General features: G+C 47.8%; 1 protein-coding gene across 1 annotated transcript in view; it reads right to left on the bottom strand.

The window, feature by feature from the left end:
- LOC119972857 (eukaryotic translation initiation factor 3 subunit E) overlaps nt 1–15555 on the bottom strand; it is a 156769-nt gene that overhangs the window by 2400 nt on the left and 138814 nt on the right. The window contains exons 11-12 of the mRNA XM_038810363.1: nt 12734–12836; nt 8851–8985 (exon numbers count right to left, since the gene is read on the bottom strand). Coding sequence (XP_038666291.1) covers nt 8851–8985; nt 12734–12836 — 238 coding nt within the window. The remainder of the gene's footprint in view (nt 1–8850; nt 8986–12733; nt 12837–15555) is intronic.

Below are 15555 nucleotides of genomic sequence, written 5' to 3'. Positions count from 1 at the left end.
TATACAAAAGGGTCTTTGCACTCTGTCAAAGGTTAGGAACACTGCTCAGCGAACCAGCTGTTGCAGGACTGATGTAGCAATCACAACAAGTGCAAAATTACTACCACATGCTCGCAGTGGTCTTTCAGAGAGGTTTAGTTCTAACTTGTTAATAAACGTCACTGTCTGGAATCTAAAAATGCACTAGGTACGGAGCTTATAAACCTTCATGAGGAAAAAGGTCCACACCTCCATACCCACCATCAACCATGTAACAACTAAACAAGTTTCAATTTGCACAAGTATAAACACGGAGAGCTGACCATACTTCTTCGCTCTTCAAGTCTTTAATCATGAGTAACGATCCTTTCATGGGCGTATTACGTGGAATTTAGAAATGGGCCATTCAGCCCAATCAGTTCGTGCTACCATTTATGCTCCACTTGAACTGGCCCCATTGCCCCTTTATCTCACCCCGTCAGCATTGTCCTATCCCTTTCTCTCGCTTCCCTCGAAATGTATCGACACTGTTCACCAACCTGTGGGAGCGAGTTCCACATTCTCATCACTCTCTGGGTGAAGTTGGTTCTCCCGAATTCCCGACTGGTTTTATTACTGACCGTCTTATTTTTTTATTCACTCACAGGATGTGGGTGTCGCTGGCTGGGCCAGCATTTATAGCCCATCCCTAATTGCCCCTTGAAAAGGTGGTGGTGAGCTTCTTGAACCGCTGCAGCCCCTGTGGTGTAGGTATACCTACAGTGCTGTTAGAGAGGCAGTGCCAGGATTTTGACCCAGTGACAGTGAAGGAGCGGCCGATATATTTCCCAGTCAGGGTGGTGCGTGGCTCGGAGGGGAACTTGCAGATGATGGTGTATTGATGGCATCTAGTGTTGCCCTTCCTCACAAGAGGAAGCACTGTCCATTATCAAAATCTTCCATAATCCTTACGGCCTTTATTAGGTAACCAATCAGTCTTCACTTCGCATGAGAACAGTCTTCCAGCCTGCTCAATCTTTACCCATAATTATATCCTTGCAGCTCGAGGAAATCTCTTTTGCACCTTTTCCAGTGCCTCTATCTTTTTTATATGGCACCTTCACCTTGCACTTTGGAGTGAAAAAAACTTATTTCCAGTAGATTCAGATAGTTACAATCACTCAATTACCTTCAATGCTTTTGGGAGCAGTAGTCGCTTCCTCACCCCATTAAAAAAAAAAATATTTTGCCCCAAGTTCCACTGAACTTTGTTCCTCTTCCCGAACCTCACTCAGCGCCTCTGTATTCACTCGCAATCAGCCTCCGTACAATCTGCTCACTCATCTCTCAATTAGGCATTCTCTCTCTCCCTCTCTCTGACCACCACTTGGCTAATTGTCCCACATCCACCTCTCTTGGCTTCTCTGTAGATGGGACCTTCATTCCCAAGGTGGCTTTTTGAATCCATCTTTCTGATGTTTCTCCTGGATAACCCCACAAAAAGAACTTGGGTATCTAACAAGCAGATGGATATGAACAAACCAGGATTTCAGCCGAGGTGGTAGGGAAGGATGAAATCCATCGTGAGTGGGCCGCTGACACCCAATTCCATTCTACACTTTAACGCGCGGCCAAAGAACACGTCGGAGATTTGCTCATCTCAAACATCTTCCAATTTGGTCGGAAATTCTCCACAGTTGCTTCCTGGCCTGAGTACTATTTGTATTTCAGATTTTCAGCATTTGCAGTATTTTGCATTAACAAATAAAGACAGGAGATAAACTACTGACCAGTTCAGAAGGAAGGAAGAAAATCCCCCATGGACTCTTGCCGATGAAGCAAACTGCAATAACCCCAGCTAACCAGCAACTGTAAGTGTTCTCTGAAGATCATAACAAGCTGTCTTTTAATGGAATGTCAGCGATTGCATGCTCCATCACATGCTTCAGTAATCTATTCCAGAGAGCTCTGGCTCGGCAAAGAGAAACACTACTTGTCAAATAACCAATCTGTTGATCTAACGATTTTATAGTCATACTCCCGACCATTCCTACCCACCTCAAATAACTTATGTAAATCAGCCGAGTCCAATCACTCCATTTACTTTTTAAATTCAACCATCGCTCCTCTAAACCTGTAATATTCCATAGTAAAAAGTTCCAGGATAAGGCTGAATGCCAGAAAATGGTGGAATGGAAAGATGACAATTTTATTTTACAATTTTACACAGCGAGCTCTGATGATTTGGAATGCATTTGAAGCAGACTCAACACTAACTTATCATTGGGTGATTACTTGAAAAATAAACATTTATAGGGTTGAGGGAAAAAGGGCAGGGGAATCAATAATTACTTCAAGGGCCAGTGCAGGTATGATGGGCTGAATGGCCTCTTTCTGCACTGCAGGTTTCTACAGAGTTCCTGAGATATTGCCCCCCCCCACCCAGAGGTCTAAGACACGAACACAAATAAGTCGGTGAAGATTTTCTCATCAGTATTAATGCTTCAGGAAATGGAGTAATATTAGAATCAATGTGAGATACAAGGGGAATGCAGTAAGATTGAGCGGGGCGTACTCACTTCTTGGCTGTTTTCAATCTAGAAATCCCCATATTAAAGCAAAGTGATGCATGAAACCCATTTCTTAACGACGTTCAATACTTCCTTGGTACTAAAATGCAGTAATTTAAGAGCAGGGCGACTATTTTTACAAGCTGACACATCTGGCACAATTGCAAACATTCAGGGGAGGCGCAAAACAAAACAACTGCTTGAGGTTGTGTGCTGTAAAATTACACAAGTTGTGGATCTGGAATGTCAGTATTACATTCTAATCAGTGTCAAGAGTGTCTGTTAAAAGCTTACAATACAGGTCCGGATCTCTTACATCCAGTACCACACTACAGTCTCAAGATAATTCTTTGATTTATACCAAAGGACATGAAAGAGACATCAGGCAGGCACAGAAGAATCATGACAAGTTGGTTTAGAAGGGTCACTTTCAATTGTAGGTGACGGGGTACCGTCCGAATACGCGCACCGCTGGTAAGGCTGGCATTTATTGCCCAAGCTTAGCTGCCCTCGAGATGGTGAGCTCAGTGTGGGGTGAAGATGCTCAGTGTGGTTAAGGAGGGAGTTCCTCTGCCATCACTGGGTCAAAATTTTAACGTAATTCCAGGTGAGGATGGTGTGAGACTTGGAAGTGGCGTCTGAAATGTCTCAAACAATAAGACAAGAAAACAGAGAGAAGGAAAATTAATTTCCATTGAGGCTCAGCACCAGAATGTTCATCCTTCCCACATCTTTAATATTCAGAAGTTTCCTTAGGGACTCCTGGCCAACTCCCCCCAAAACATACTGTATCATCCAATATCAAGGTATATGATCACTGAAGGAGTAAACGTCATTATCTAATTATCGGGGCTGGTTTAGCACAGTGGGCTAAACAGCTGGCTTGCAATGCAGAACAAGGCAGCAGCGCGGGTTCAATTCCCATACTGGCCTCCCCGAACAGGCGCTGGAATGTGGCAACTAGGGGCTTTTCACAGTAACTTCACTGAAGCCTACTTGTGACAATAAGCGATTATTATTATTAAAGGGAGCAGGGGGTGATGAGAGGTGTTTAAACCTGGCGTATTTTTTTATGAAATTGCCACGGTCAGTCCCAGCAAGATACATGGTTAGTTTGAGTATAACTACTTCCTTGAGATCCAATCTCCCCAAGTGGTCATAACATCACAGCCAAGACCGATACATTGAAATGAGCCCTTTGTAAAACTGCACTATCAACTGAGCTGCTGAAATAGCAGCTGCAACTGTTTATCTGCCTATGACCAAGGGCAAGCAACCCCTTTCCACCTCGTCCATCCAACTCTGCAACTTGTCACTAGATGAGAGAAGAAATAGATCATAGATTTCCACAGCGTCTTTTGTGACATTAGCATGTCCTAAAATGAAGTGCAGCCGTCATTACAAAGCAAGGTGGCCTCTGAAAGAGGCACGGTATATAACTCTCATTCATTTTCCTCCTCCCAGAGGCAAGAATAACAGTAGTAGAGTTGGGTGGTGGAGTTGAGATGCATATTAACCACGGACTGCGTGACTAGCAGGACAGGCTCAAACAGATGAATGGCCTCCTCTTTTTCCGAGAAAGTTACCAACTTGCACTGTTCATTTTAAATTTTGTTTTATTTTATATATAAATTTAGAGTACCCAATTCGGTTTTTTCCAATTAAGGGGAAATTTAGTGTGGCCAATCCACCTACCCGGCACATCTTTTGGGTTGTGGAGACGAAACCCACGCAGACAGGGGGAGAAGGTGCAAACTCGACACGGACAGTGACCCAGAGCCGGGATCGAACCTGGGGCCTCGGCGCCGTGAGGCAGCAGGGCTAACCCACTGCGCCACCGTGCTGCCTGCTTGCACTATTCATTTCCCCAATAAACAAACTTGTTAAAGAGAAACCATCCAAGTGACCTCGTCCACTGGTACCCTATCGAGCAGGCTAACTGCGCCACTCAATTAATATTTCTGCAAAGACTGCTCAGGGCGCAAAACTTCAATCAGGTTCTTGGCAACCCAGTTATTTGAGAAAGGATTATGAGCAGAGCAATACTGAGAGAAAAGTATTCTAAACTCTAAATATTGAAGACCATTCTATGGAAAACAGTTGCATGGCCTAGAGTTCAAGCCTTTTATTCGAATGGAATATTTTGAAGATGAAATGAAATGAAAATCGTTTATTGTCACAGGTTGGCTTCAAATGAAATTACTGTGAAAAGCCCCTAGTCGCCACATTCGGATAGTGCAGTCCTCACAAAGTATAGAGCAGAGATTAAAGCTGCCTACCCGATACATATTACTGACTTGTGTGCCTGCAGCTACATAACATAAATACATAACCCAACGCCACGTGTGACAGCACAGCCCCTTTACAAGAAATTAGGTTTTTGACAAAATACTAATTTCATGATGTCAAGAATCGTTGCCAAATGGGTCACAAATTGGCACTGGCCTCATGCCCGGGAAAGAGCAGAACTTACAGCAAAATGAAAGTAAGAGTTTGGCTAATAATCAAAGCCTCACTCATCGTCTTTGGTGCTTTGAAGAGGTATTTCTGACATTACCCGAATGTATTTGTGTGTTCTTTTTCTAAGTGTTGGGCAAGAAGTGGAGGACAGATGCAGTTTAAAAAAAAATGAGGTTAGTGCACATGGGCCTTTCCTTGTCTGGACTACAAAACATGTGATACAAGATTCTTCAATGGGCAAGAAACAGAAACATGATTAAAGTGTGAAACCAAAAACAAATTGATCACCGCTCTGAGGCGAATGGGTACACACAATGGGCGACGTGCCCTCGGGCCATGATCTACACATCTATATCCTCTTGGGTTGAGGAGCAACAGACACTCCTGGAAATTGCAGATTTGAGATTTTTACGAATGTATTTTCTCAATTACACGAAAAGGGCAGAGTTAACAATAGAGGAGAAAACGTTTGGGTTGAATCATTTAGCTGCTTCAAAGTGAACACAGAGCCATACTTGCGACAACATTCAATAGACACACTTCATCTGCACCAAAACATCAAAATAAATTAACGTCACAGTCCGCACAGGTACAGCATTCTTTGACCTCTAAGGGTGGGGGGGGGGGGGGGGGGGGGGGGGGGGGGGGGGGGGAGAGACCAAGCCACTCAATTCAAATACAAGCATCATGAGGTTTGTTCATTTATGGTTAAATTAGTAGTTTTAAGATAAAATAAAATGCTCGCTTGAATCTGGTTCTAGTCAGTTTTCCATTTTTATTCAGAAGAAAGGGATTTTGTTTAATTCAGAAATAAATCAGGTCAAACAGCACCCATAAATATTGAGATAAGTATCAGCTTCTTAGCTTAGCTGTCCAGACTATTATTTTTTATCTCTTAAGAATATGGACAAGCTTAAGGATTACTGTAAAAATGGTACTGTTTGTTCTTTGGTTGGCACGGTAGCAGGGGTTAGCACTGTTGCTTCACAGTGCCAGGGACCCAGGTTCGATTCCCGGCTGGGTCACTGTCTGTGCGGAGTCTGCACGTTCTCCCCGTGTCTGTGTGGGTTTCCTCCCACAAGTTCCGAAAGACGTGCTGTTAGGTAAGTTGGACATTCTGAATTCTCCCTCTGTGTACCCAAACAGGCGCCGGAATGTGGCTTCTAGGGGCTTTTCACAGTAACTTCATTGCAGTGTTAATGTAAGCCTATTTGTGACACTAATAAAGATTATTATGATTATTATTATTTAACATTTCATCAATTTATCTGGAATTTGAAGCCTAGGATGTTATTTAGCGCCTTCTGGAAAGGCGGATCACGATACCCCTCGGCTATCAGGAAGCAAAGCAAATTGCTGAGGATTTTCTGTTTCTTTTTTAGGTGCATTCTGAACAGAGCCAAGAATTTGAGCAAGCATCACCAAGCTGGCATCACCAAGCTCTGTCAAATACACAACGCAACTGAATTTCAAACCGGAAAGAAAGGTCAAGAATATTAACATTTCTCTCTCTGTCTCAATAAATGAGGCACAAAGTATGATCTGCAATTTGAAGTTAATACTGATGACCGGATAGAAGTCGAAAGCACTGAACAAAACTTCAGAAACACTCAAAAATGGCTGCAAAAAGAGACAAACCGTATACAATACTGAGGAAGGAATGAAGTAAAATGAAGGAAAGTCCTTCCTTGTGGAAAGTCCACGCTTATATAACAGATAGTGTTGCAGGGTACTGCCTTGCTTTCGGATGTCAGCCTTCTGATTGGCTTGCGAAGATTGAACAAACGGATAAGAGCTGTATTTACAAGCTCTTCGGATGTGCAGTTGAGCAATGCCCCTTTTTGGCTGCACTGGAAAAATACGTGGCAAAGTGTGTTCCTTCTCAGCACAGCTGGAGGTTGTTTTGTGGACGCACAGCTTGTTCACATGCTTTCTTGAACCCCGTGCTATATTCCCGTCATGACAGAGAACAACGAGAAGGAAAACAACAGTCTGACACCAGTGTTTAATCAATCACGGCCAATTCTCTATCCTCACTGGCGTGGAATCTTGTCACTGTCCCATCAGATTTGCTAAACTGAAACGGGTGCGGATACAGCTCCACTAAATAGGCAGACCAAAGATATTAACGTTCATTAAAATGTAAGCACATTCTAATTTCCATTTTAACACGCAACATAAGGAGCCCTCTTTCCCCCAAGTAACTTGGATGAACTTTCTATAGCGACACTTACTTCATTTTGCATTGCACATCCAATCACAGCAAATTCAACTTTACATAACTATGAAACTCAGCTTTGTTGCTGCTTATTGGAACCAGACACAACCAGTAACTGCTAATATGGCCAGAGAGGTGCACTGAGCTCAGCATTTCTGGAAAATCTTTAGGTAAATAACGCTACAGGTTTCCAGAGGCTTTAACCTCTAGATGCATTATCAATAGCCAAATGAAAAGGAAGAAAGAAAAAAAGAGTGGTAACTTTTCTGGATGAACTTAGAACTTAGAACAGTACAGCACAGAACAGGCCGTTCGGCCCTCAATGTTGTGCCGAGCAATGATCACCCTACTCAAACCCATGTATCCACCCTATACCTGTAACCCAACAACCCCCCCCTTAACCTTACTTTTTAGGACACTACGGGCAATTTAGCATGGCCAATCCACCTAACCCGCACATCTTTGGACTGTGGGAGGAAACCGGAGCACCCGGAGGAAACCCACGCACACACGGGGAGGACGTGCAGACTCCGCACAGACAGTGACCCAGCCGGGAATCGAACCTGGGACCCTGGAGCTGTGAAGCATTTATGCTAACCACCATGCTACCCTAATGGAGGCAGAGGAAAACAACTCACTGAACCGTGCGGGCTCTTAAAAAAAACCCTGCATCGATCAAAAAGGGGGGCAAATTTGTATCGCTGAAATTGAAAGTTTCCACCTGCAGTGTCCTCATGCCCCAGTGGTAGTTCATTTCTCTCCAATCCGCCTCCCAGGAGTGAAATACTACGGCCACTCCATGCGCACGAGAGAGTATAACATCAGACTAAATTTTGCCCTTCCACTGATTTTCTAAATACAAAATGGGTACAAGTAAAAAGCTTCAACTGATGAACCGAGAAATGTAAATGGCAAGAAGAATTAAAATTCACTAGTTGTTGTGTTGTGTTGCAAATTGTTTAAGACCCTTTATCCAATTCTTTAGGAATACAAGGTCATCTGGTTCTTGCTCGAGTGAGAATAAGACAAATCTAAAATCTGCTTACTGGCATTACATGCCATTTGTAAATTCAAAGGACCAAGTTTAGATTTGTGGCAATTTACTTCACTCTATTCCCAAACTGAAGTGTAATATACCAAAGCCTTTACTCTTCCTGCTGCATAATTTTGACAATGGACTCAGCATAACTGGAAGGCTGGCCAGGGCCTTGAAGACAATTTTAAAATGACACTTATTCTTACATTAGTTGTTATTTGTAACTATTATGCTGGATGTTTTGTGGTCTACAAATATTCGCAGTTGTGAACGTAAGAAATGGGAGGAGTAAACCATCCAGCTCCTCGAACCTGCTCCAACTTCAATCAGATCATGGATGTTCTACCTTAATCCCATCTCCTACCACTATCCCCATATCGCATAATTCACCGAGTGCCCCCAAAAAATCTAACACTCTCCAAAAATGCTAATATATTAGAGGTCACAAAATGGGGTCAAACCTCGAGTTTAAGACGGGTAGGTAACTAACTGCAATTTACCAAATTTAGTGTAACATAGCAGAGCCTTTGCTCTTCCGGCTGTACGTCAGCTCAATATAGGTGCTTTTTGTGGGCCCTGCTATGTTCAAAGCAGATAACAGCGCTCACCTCTGTCCTGTTGTTTTGATTCATTTTCTTTTCGATGTTCATCGCTAACATCTGACTCCGAAAAGAGAGGCTCTTTGTTTTCTCGATAACCTGTTGATAGGGTGACACAGCATTGTTTCCCATGACGACGTGGCCCTACAAATAAAAAATGGTTGTTACGATCACTGGAAATATTCAGCGGTTTGCTCATAATTTGATGCAGTGTACTAAAAGGAACCAAAGTTGGTCGAGGGATTTTAACAACTTGGAAGAAAAGCATCTGCGGACAGAGAAATTAGTTCATATTTCTGTTCTAATCTCAAACACGGAATCAAGCGTGTGTGAAAGCCTCGGTTTGCTAATGTTTGGTTTGATGGCCCACTCAACTAAAATGGAGGCTGAACCTGGCAATGCTCCTCGGCACTGCAGGGACCTTTGCTTTCTGTACAAAGGTCACAAAGCAAAACCTATCCTTTCAATATGGGGCACCCAACGGCTTTAATATGTTAGCCTCCACTGTAACAAATTATTTAATGGTGAGTTTATATTTATAAAATATCTTTAATGTCATACAATACCCCGAGGTGCTTCACAGGAAAGTAGTTAAACAAAATTTGACACTGAACTACACAAGGAGACAACAAAAAGCCCGGTTAGAGTGGTATGTTTTAGGACCGCCTTGAAGAAGCTGAGGTATAGGGAGCGAATTCAAGAATTTGGGGCCTTGGCAACTGAAGGCACGGCTGCCAAGTGGTAGAATGACTAAAATCCGGGATGTTCAAGCAGCCAGGTTTGGAGATGCACAATAACCGTGGAGATTTGTACGGCTACAGGATGTTAGAGATCGGACGTGGTGAGGCCATGGAGGGATTTGAAAACAACGATCAGGATTTGTAAATTGAGGCATTGGTTAGCCACTAGCCAACAGACATCAGCAAGTACAGTGGTTTGATGTGTGTAATTTGGGATCCAGGTAACAAGAGTTTTGGACGACCTCCAGTCTTTGGTAGAACCCGGAAGGTCAGTCAGAAATGCACTGGAATAGTCACGTCTAAAGACCAGAAAGATATGGATGAGGGTTTAAGCAGCAGATCGGCTGAGGCAGAGAGTAAGTTGGACAATGCTGCCGAGGTAGAAATAGGCAGTCTTAATGATGATGTGGATTGTGTGCTTGGAAACTCATTGCGGTTAAATTTGGGAGTCCATGGCATTGAAAAGGGTAATCTCGTTATTTCGACATCAGTTCAGGTCACATGGTTATCTCAACACTAGCCACCAATCTGATGGAAAGTCTTCACTCTTCTTTCCACCCCCACTCTTTCCAAAAGTGCAAACCTATATTATTTCCCCAGTTTTCCCAAATTGTGCTGGATAACACTCAACACTACTGTCATCAGAGAGATTGAGGAAAATGAAGGAGAGTTGATGACAAGTCAGCTGAAATAAAAATGCAATGCACTCTCACAGCTATTGATGAGAGCCACAAATAAGACGATTGAAACTGCATAGGTGGCTTAGGACGAGGAAGCGATGAAAAGTGGTGCTGTTGCAATCTGTTCCTTCGGAAGTCGTAAGGAAATAACACAAGATGGAGGCTCACAAGATTGGGGTTAAGGATCAGCATGGAGTAACCGACAGGAAACAGAGTAGGAATAAATGGATCATTTCTCGGATGGCAAGGTGCAACTAATGGAGAGCCACAAGGATCAGGGCTCGACTCTCACTATTTACAAACTACATCAGTTCCTTAGATAAAGGAACCAAACGCAGCATTCCCAAGTTTTCTGTCAATATAAAACTAGGTGGAAAAGTAAATCGTGAGGAGGCTGCAGAGACATTGCAAAAGAACACAGACTATTTAACTGGTTGGTGAAGAAGTTGGCAAATGGTAGTCTAATACAGGGAAGTCTGAAATTAGCGACTTTGGGAGGAACAATGGAAAAGCAGAATGAGTCCAGTAAACATTGATTTTCCAAATGGAATTTGGGAGTCCTTGTATGTGAATCAGACTCATAGGAAGAAATGAGGAAAGGTATATTAGCCTCTATTGCTGCAATTCTATATGGCATTGGTGAGACCACACAGGATAGAAGCTGAGAAGTAACTTTGCCTGGTTGGAGTATTGAGACTTGGGCCAATGTCTCAGGATCATTTGGAACAGCAATGTTTACTGGTCTCATTCTGCTTTTCCATTATTGCTCCCAAAGTCACTAATTTCACACTTCCCCGCATTATACCCCATTAACTGAGAAAGGACAGTGAGAAGTCTTACAACACCAGGTTAAAGTCCTACAGGTTTGTTTCAAATCACTAGCTTTCGGAGCACTTCTCCTTCCTCAGGTGAAACAGGTGCTCCAAAAGCTAGTGATTTGAAACAAACCTGTTGGACTTTAACCTGGTGTTAAAAGACTTCTTACTGTACTCACCCCAGTCCAACGCCGGCATCTCCTTACCTGAGAAAGGACGTAGTGGCACTGGAGGGTGTACAGAGGAGATTCACGATTATAATCCCAGAGCTGAGGGGGTTGGATTACGAGGAGAGGTTGAGTAGACTGGGACTGTACTCGGATGGCATTTAGAAGGATGCGGGGGGATCTTATAGAAACATATAAAATTATGAAGGGAATAGATAGGATAGATGCGGGCAGGTTGTTTCCACTGGCGGGTGAAAGCAGAACTAGGGGGCATAGCCTCAAAATAAGTGGAAGTAGATTTAGGACTGGATTTAGGAGGAACTTCTTCACCCAAAGGGTTCTGAATCTATGGAATTCCTTGCCCAGTGAAGCAGTTGAGGCTCCTTCATTAAATGTTTTCAATATAAAGATAGATAGTTTTTTGGAGAATAAAGGGTTATGGTGTTCGGGCCAGAAAGTGGAGCTGAGTCCACAAAACATAGAACATAGAACAGTACAGCACAGAACAGGCCCTTCGGCCCTCAATGTTGTGCCGAGCCATGATCACCCTACTCAAACCCACATATCCACCCTATACCCGTAACCCAACAACCCCCCCCTTAACCTTACATTTATTAGGACACTACGGGCAATTTAGCATGGCCAATCCACCCAACCCGCACATCTCCGGACTGTGGGAGGAAACCGGAGCACCCGGAGGAAACCCACGCACACAGGGGGAGATCAGCCATGATCTCATTGAATGGCGGAGCAGGCTCGGAGGGCCAGATGGCCGACTCCTGCTCATAGTTCTTACGATAGGGGGGGGGGTCGGCTATTTTGGACTGAACTAAGGAGAAACATTGCCACTCAGAGGCTTGTGATTTTGTTGCTAGAGAGAGTTGCAGATGCTCAGTCCCCGAGTATATCGAGAGGTGAATCAAGGGAAATGTGGATAGGGTGGGATAGTAGAGTCAATACAGAAGTTCCACGATGGTCTTATTGAATAGAGGAGCTGGTAAGAGGGGCTGCTTCACCTCCTCCTGCCCCCACTTCCTGCGCTCCTAACTCATAAAGCATCTCCGCGCAGTTTTACGGTTTAACCTTTTCTCGTGTCGGAAAACAAAAGTTTTGCTGTGGACTGACAGAAGATGAAAAACACTAATCGCACACTGATGGCACTTCTCTGAAAGGCCTTGGGTGATATGAAGACTTTAAGGGTGCTATATAAATGCAGCTGGTTGGTATATACTGTGGCCACCCTGCCACACAGCAGTATGCTGCCGACAGTAAACAGCCTCTGTAAATGTTGTCCCCCTGTGTGTTAATAAAATGTCCTACTTGTAGTTAACAGAGGGATCAGCAGCTGAGGAATCTTCTGGAGGCGAATGCCACAAGTTCAAATACTCAGTTCAGGTCAGAACTCTCAGCCTTCGTAACTCCAGCATTTGCTGACGATACATCACATTTTGCCCGGGCCAAACACACAATCCAAACACAAAACCTCTCACCAGTTTTGAATCTATTTTTGCATCCAGCCGTGCATTTCGGATTAAGTTGACAATCCATCTCTCTGCTTCTTCAGGAGTCATATTCAGTTTCTCTGCGAGCATACTGCAATGAAGAAAAGAAGAACATCTTAAACCAGACAATTCCATAATTTATGGCTCCACACAAGTGGTTAGAGGTCTTCACCTTGTCCTCGCAAATGAAAAACCTTTAATTGTATAATCAAAGGATAAAACCAAGAGCACTCCAATGAATAGGATTTTAGCTCGTTACTTCCTCACAAACAAAATCGCAAACTTGCCACATGTGAATTGCAACAATAGGTATGTAAAACAAAATGATCTCGACCAACAGATGGTTAATGTTTAAGTTTAAGTATTGTTGGACTAACACTTCTACTTGCCCAGGTTAGTGTTTGTGTGACTGGTAATACCAGCTAACCACCAAAACACATAATGAGAATACCAGAGTTAAAAAAGTGTATTTTAAAAAAAAGTGATGTGGGAACTAAAGAGAAGTCACAGTAGCTTTGAAATGAAGGGAGACAGTCTCAGACGAAAGGAGATCATTTACAATGTCAGCTAGCATGGGATCAGGGAGGAATCTGGGTGATAAGGAATTTAGTGGGATTGTGGATATGATGAACTTGGAGACAATGGGCAGAGGTGAGAAAGAAACAGGAGGAGCATCATGGGAAGGAGAGGGGCAGTGCCGGGGTGGGCACGAGGGAGAGGCTCGAGGGAGAGGGAGTGAGGCGCGAGAGTGAGGCGCGAGGGGGAGGGGGAGGGGAGAGGCGCGAGGGGGAGGGGAGAGGCGCGAGGGGGAGGGGAGAGGCGCGAGGGGAGGGGAGAGGCGCGAGGGGGAGGGGAGAGGCGCGAGGGGGAGGGGGAGAGGCGCGAGGGGGAGGGGAGAGGCGCGAGGGGGAGGGGGAGGGGAGAGGCGCGAGGGGGAGGGGCGCGAGGGGGGAGAGGCGCGAGGGGGAGGGGAGAGGCGCGGGGAGGGGAGAGGAGCGAGGGGGGGGGGGGAGGAGCGAGGGGGTGGGGAGAGGAGCGAGGGGGTGGGGAGAGGTGCGACGGGGTGGGGAGAGGTGCGAGGGGGAGGGGAGACGCACGAGGGGGGGGAGACGCACAAGGGGAGGGGCTCGAGGGGAGGGGAGAGGCACGAGGGGATGGGGGAGAGGCAACGAGGGGGAGGGGAAGGGGCGAGGGGGAGAGGGCGCGAGGGGGGGAGAAGGGCGAGGGGGAGGGGAGGGCGCGAGGGGAGGGGAAGGCGCGAGGGGGAGGGCGGAGGGGAGGGAAAGGCGCGAGGGGGAGGGGAAAGGCGCGAGGGGGGAGGGGAAAGGCGCGAGGGGGAGGGGAGAAAGGCGCGAGGGGGAGGGGAAAGGCGCGAGGGGGAGGGGAAAGTCGCGAGGGGGAGGGGACAAGGCGCGAGGGGGAGGGGAAAGGCGCGAGGGGGAGGGGAAAGGCGCGAGGGGGAGGGAAAGGCGCGAGGGGGAGGGAAAGGCGCGTGGGGAGGGGAAAGGAGCGAGGGGGAGGGGAAAGGCGCGAGGGGAGGGGGAAGGGGAAGAAAGGCGCGAGGGGGAGGGAAAGGCGCGAGGGGGAGGGGAAAGGCGCGAGGGGAGGGGAAAGGCGCGAGGGGGAGGGGAAAAGGCGCGAGGGGGAGGGGAAAGGCGCGAGGGGGGGGGGAAGGCGCGGAGGGGGGGGGGAAAGGCGCGAGGGGAGGGGAAAAGGCGCGAGGGGGAGGGAAAAGGCGCGAGGGGGAGGGGAAAGGGCGCGAGGGGGAGGGGAGAGGCACGATGGGGAGGGGAGAGGCACGATGGGGAGGGAGGGGCGCGAGGGGGAGGGCGCGAGGGGGAGGGGCGCGAGGGGGGAGAGGCGCGAGGGGGAGGGGGAGAGGCGCGGGGAGGGGAGAGGAGCGAGGGGGGGTGGGGAGAGGAGCGAGGGGGGGGGAGAGGTGCGACGGGGTGGGGAGAGGTGCGAGGGGGTGGGGAGAGGAGCGAGGGGGTGTGGGGAGAGGTGCGACGGGGTGGGGAGAGGTGCGACGGGGTGGGGAGAGGTGCGAGGGGGTGGGGAGAGGCGCGAGGGGGAGGGGAGACGCACGAGGGGGGGGGAGACGCACAAGGGGAGGGGCTCGAGGGGAGGGGAGAGGCGCGAGGGGATGGGGAGAGGCGCGAGGGGGAGGGGAGAGGGCGGGGAGGGGAGAGGAGCGAGGGGGAGGGGAGAGGAGCGAGGGGGTGGGGAGAGGAGCGAGGGGGGTGGGGAGAGGTGCGACGGGGTGGGGAGAGGTGCGAGGGGGTGGGGAGAGGTGCGAGGGGGAGGGGAGACGCACGAGGAGGGGGAGACGCACAAGGGGAGGGGCTCGAGGGGAGGGGAGAGGCGCGAGGGGATGGGGAGAGGCGCGAGGGGGAGGGGAGAGGCGCGAGGGGGAGGGGAGAGGCGCGAGGGGGAGGGGAAAGGGGCGAGGGGGAGGGGAAAGGCGCGGGGAGGGGAGAGGAGCGAGGGGGTGGGGAGAGGAGCGAGGGGGTGGGGAGAGGCGCGGGAGGGGAGAGGAGCGAGGGGGAGGGGAGAGGAGCGAGGGGGTGGGGAGAGGAAGAGGGGGGGGGGGAGAGGTGCGACGGGGTGGGGAGAGGTGCGAGGGGGTGGGTGGAGAGGTGCGCGGGGGAGGGCGAGCACGCAGGGGGGGGGAGACGCACAAGGGGAGGGGCTCGAGGGGAGGGGAGAGGGAGCGAGGGGGTGGGGGAGGCGCGAGGGGGAGGGGAGAGGCGCGGGGAGGGGAGAGGAGCGAGGGGGAGGGGAGAGGAGCGAGGGGGTGGGGAGAGGAGCAG

This window comes from Scyliorhinus canicula, chromosome 10 (genome assembly GCF_902713615.1).
Source record: "Scyliorhinus canicula chromosome 10, sScyCan1.1, whole genome shotgun sequence".
Taxonomy (NCBI): domain Eukaryota; kingdom Metazoa; phylum Chordata; class Chondrichthyes; order Carcharhiniformes; family Scyliorhinidae; genus Scyliorhinus; species Scyliorhinus canicula.
This window is presented reverse-complemented; position numbering and strand designations above follow the sequence as displayed.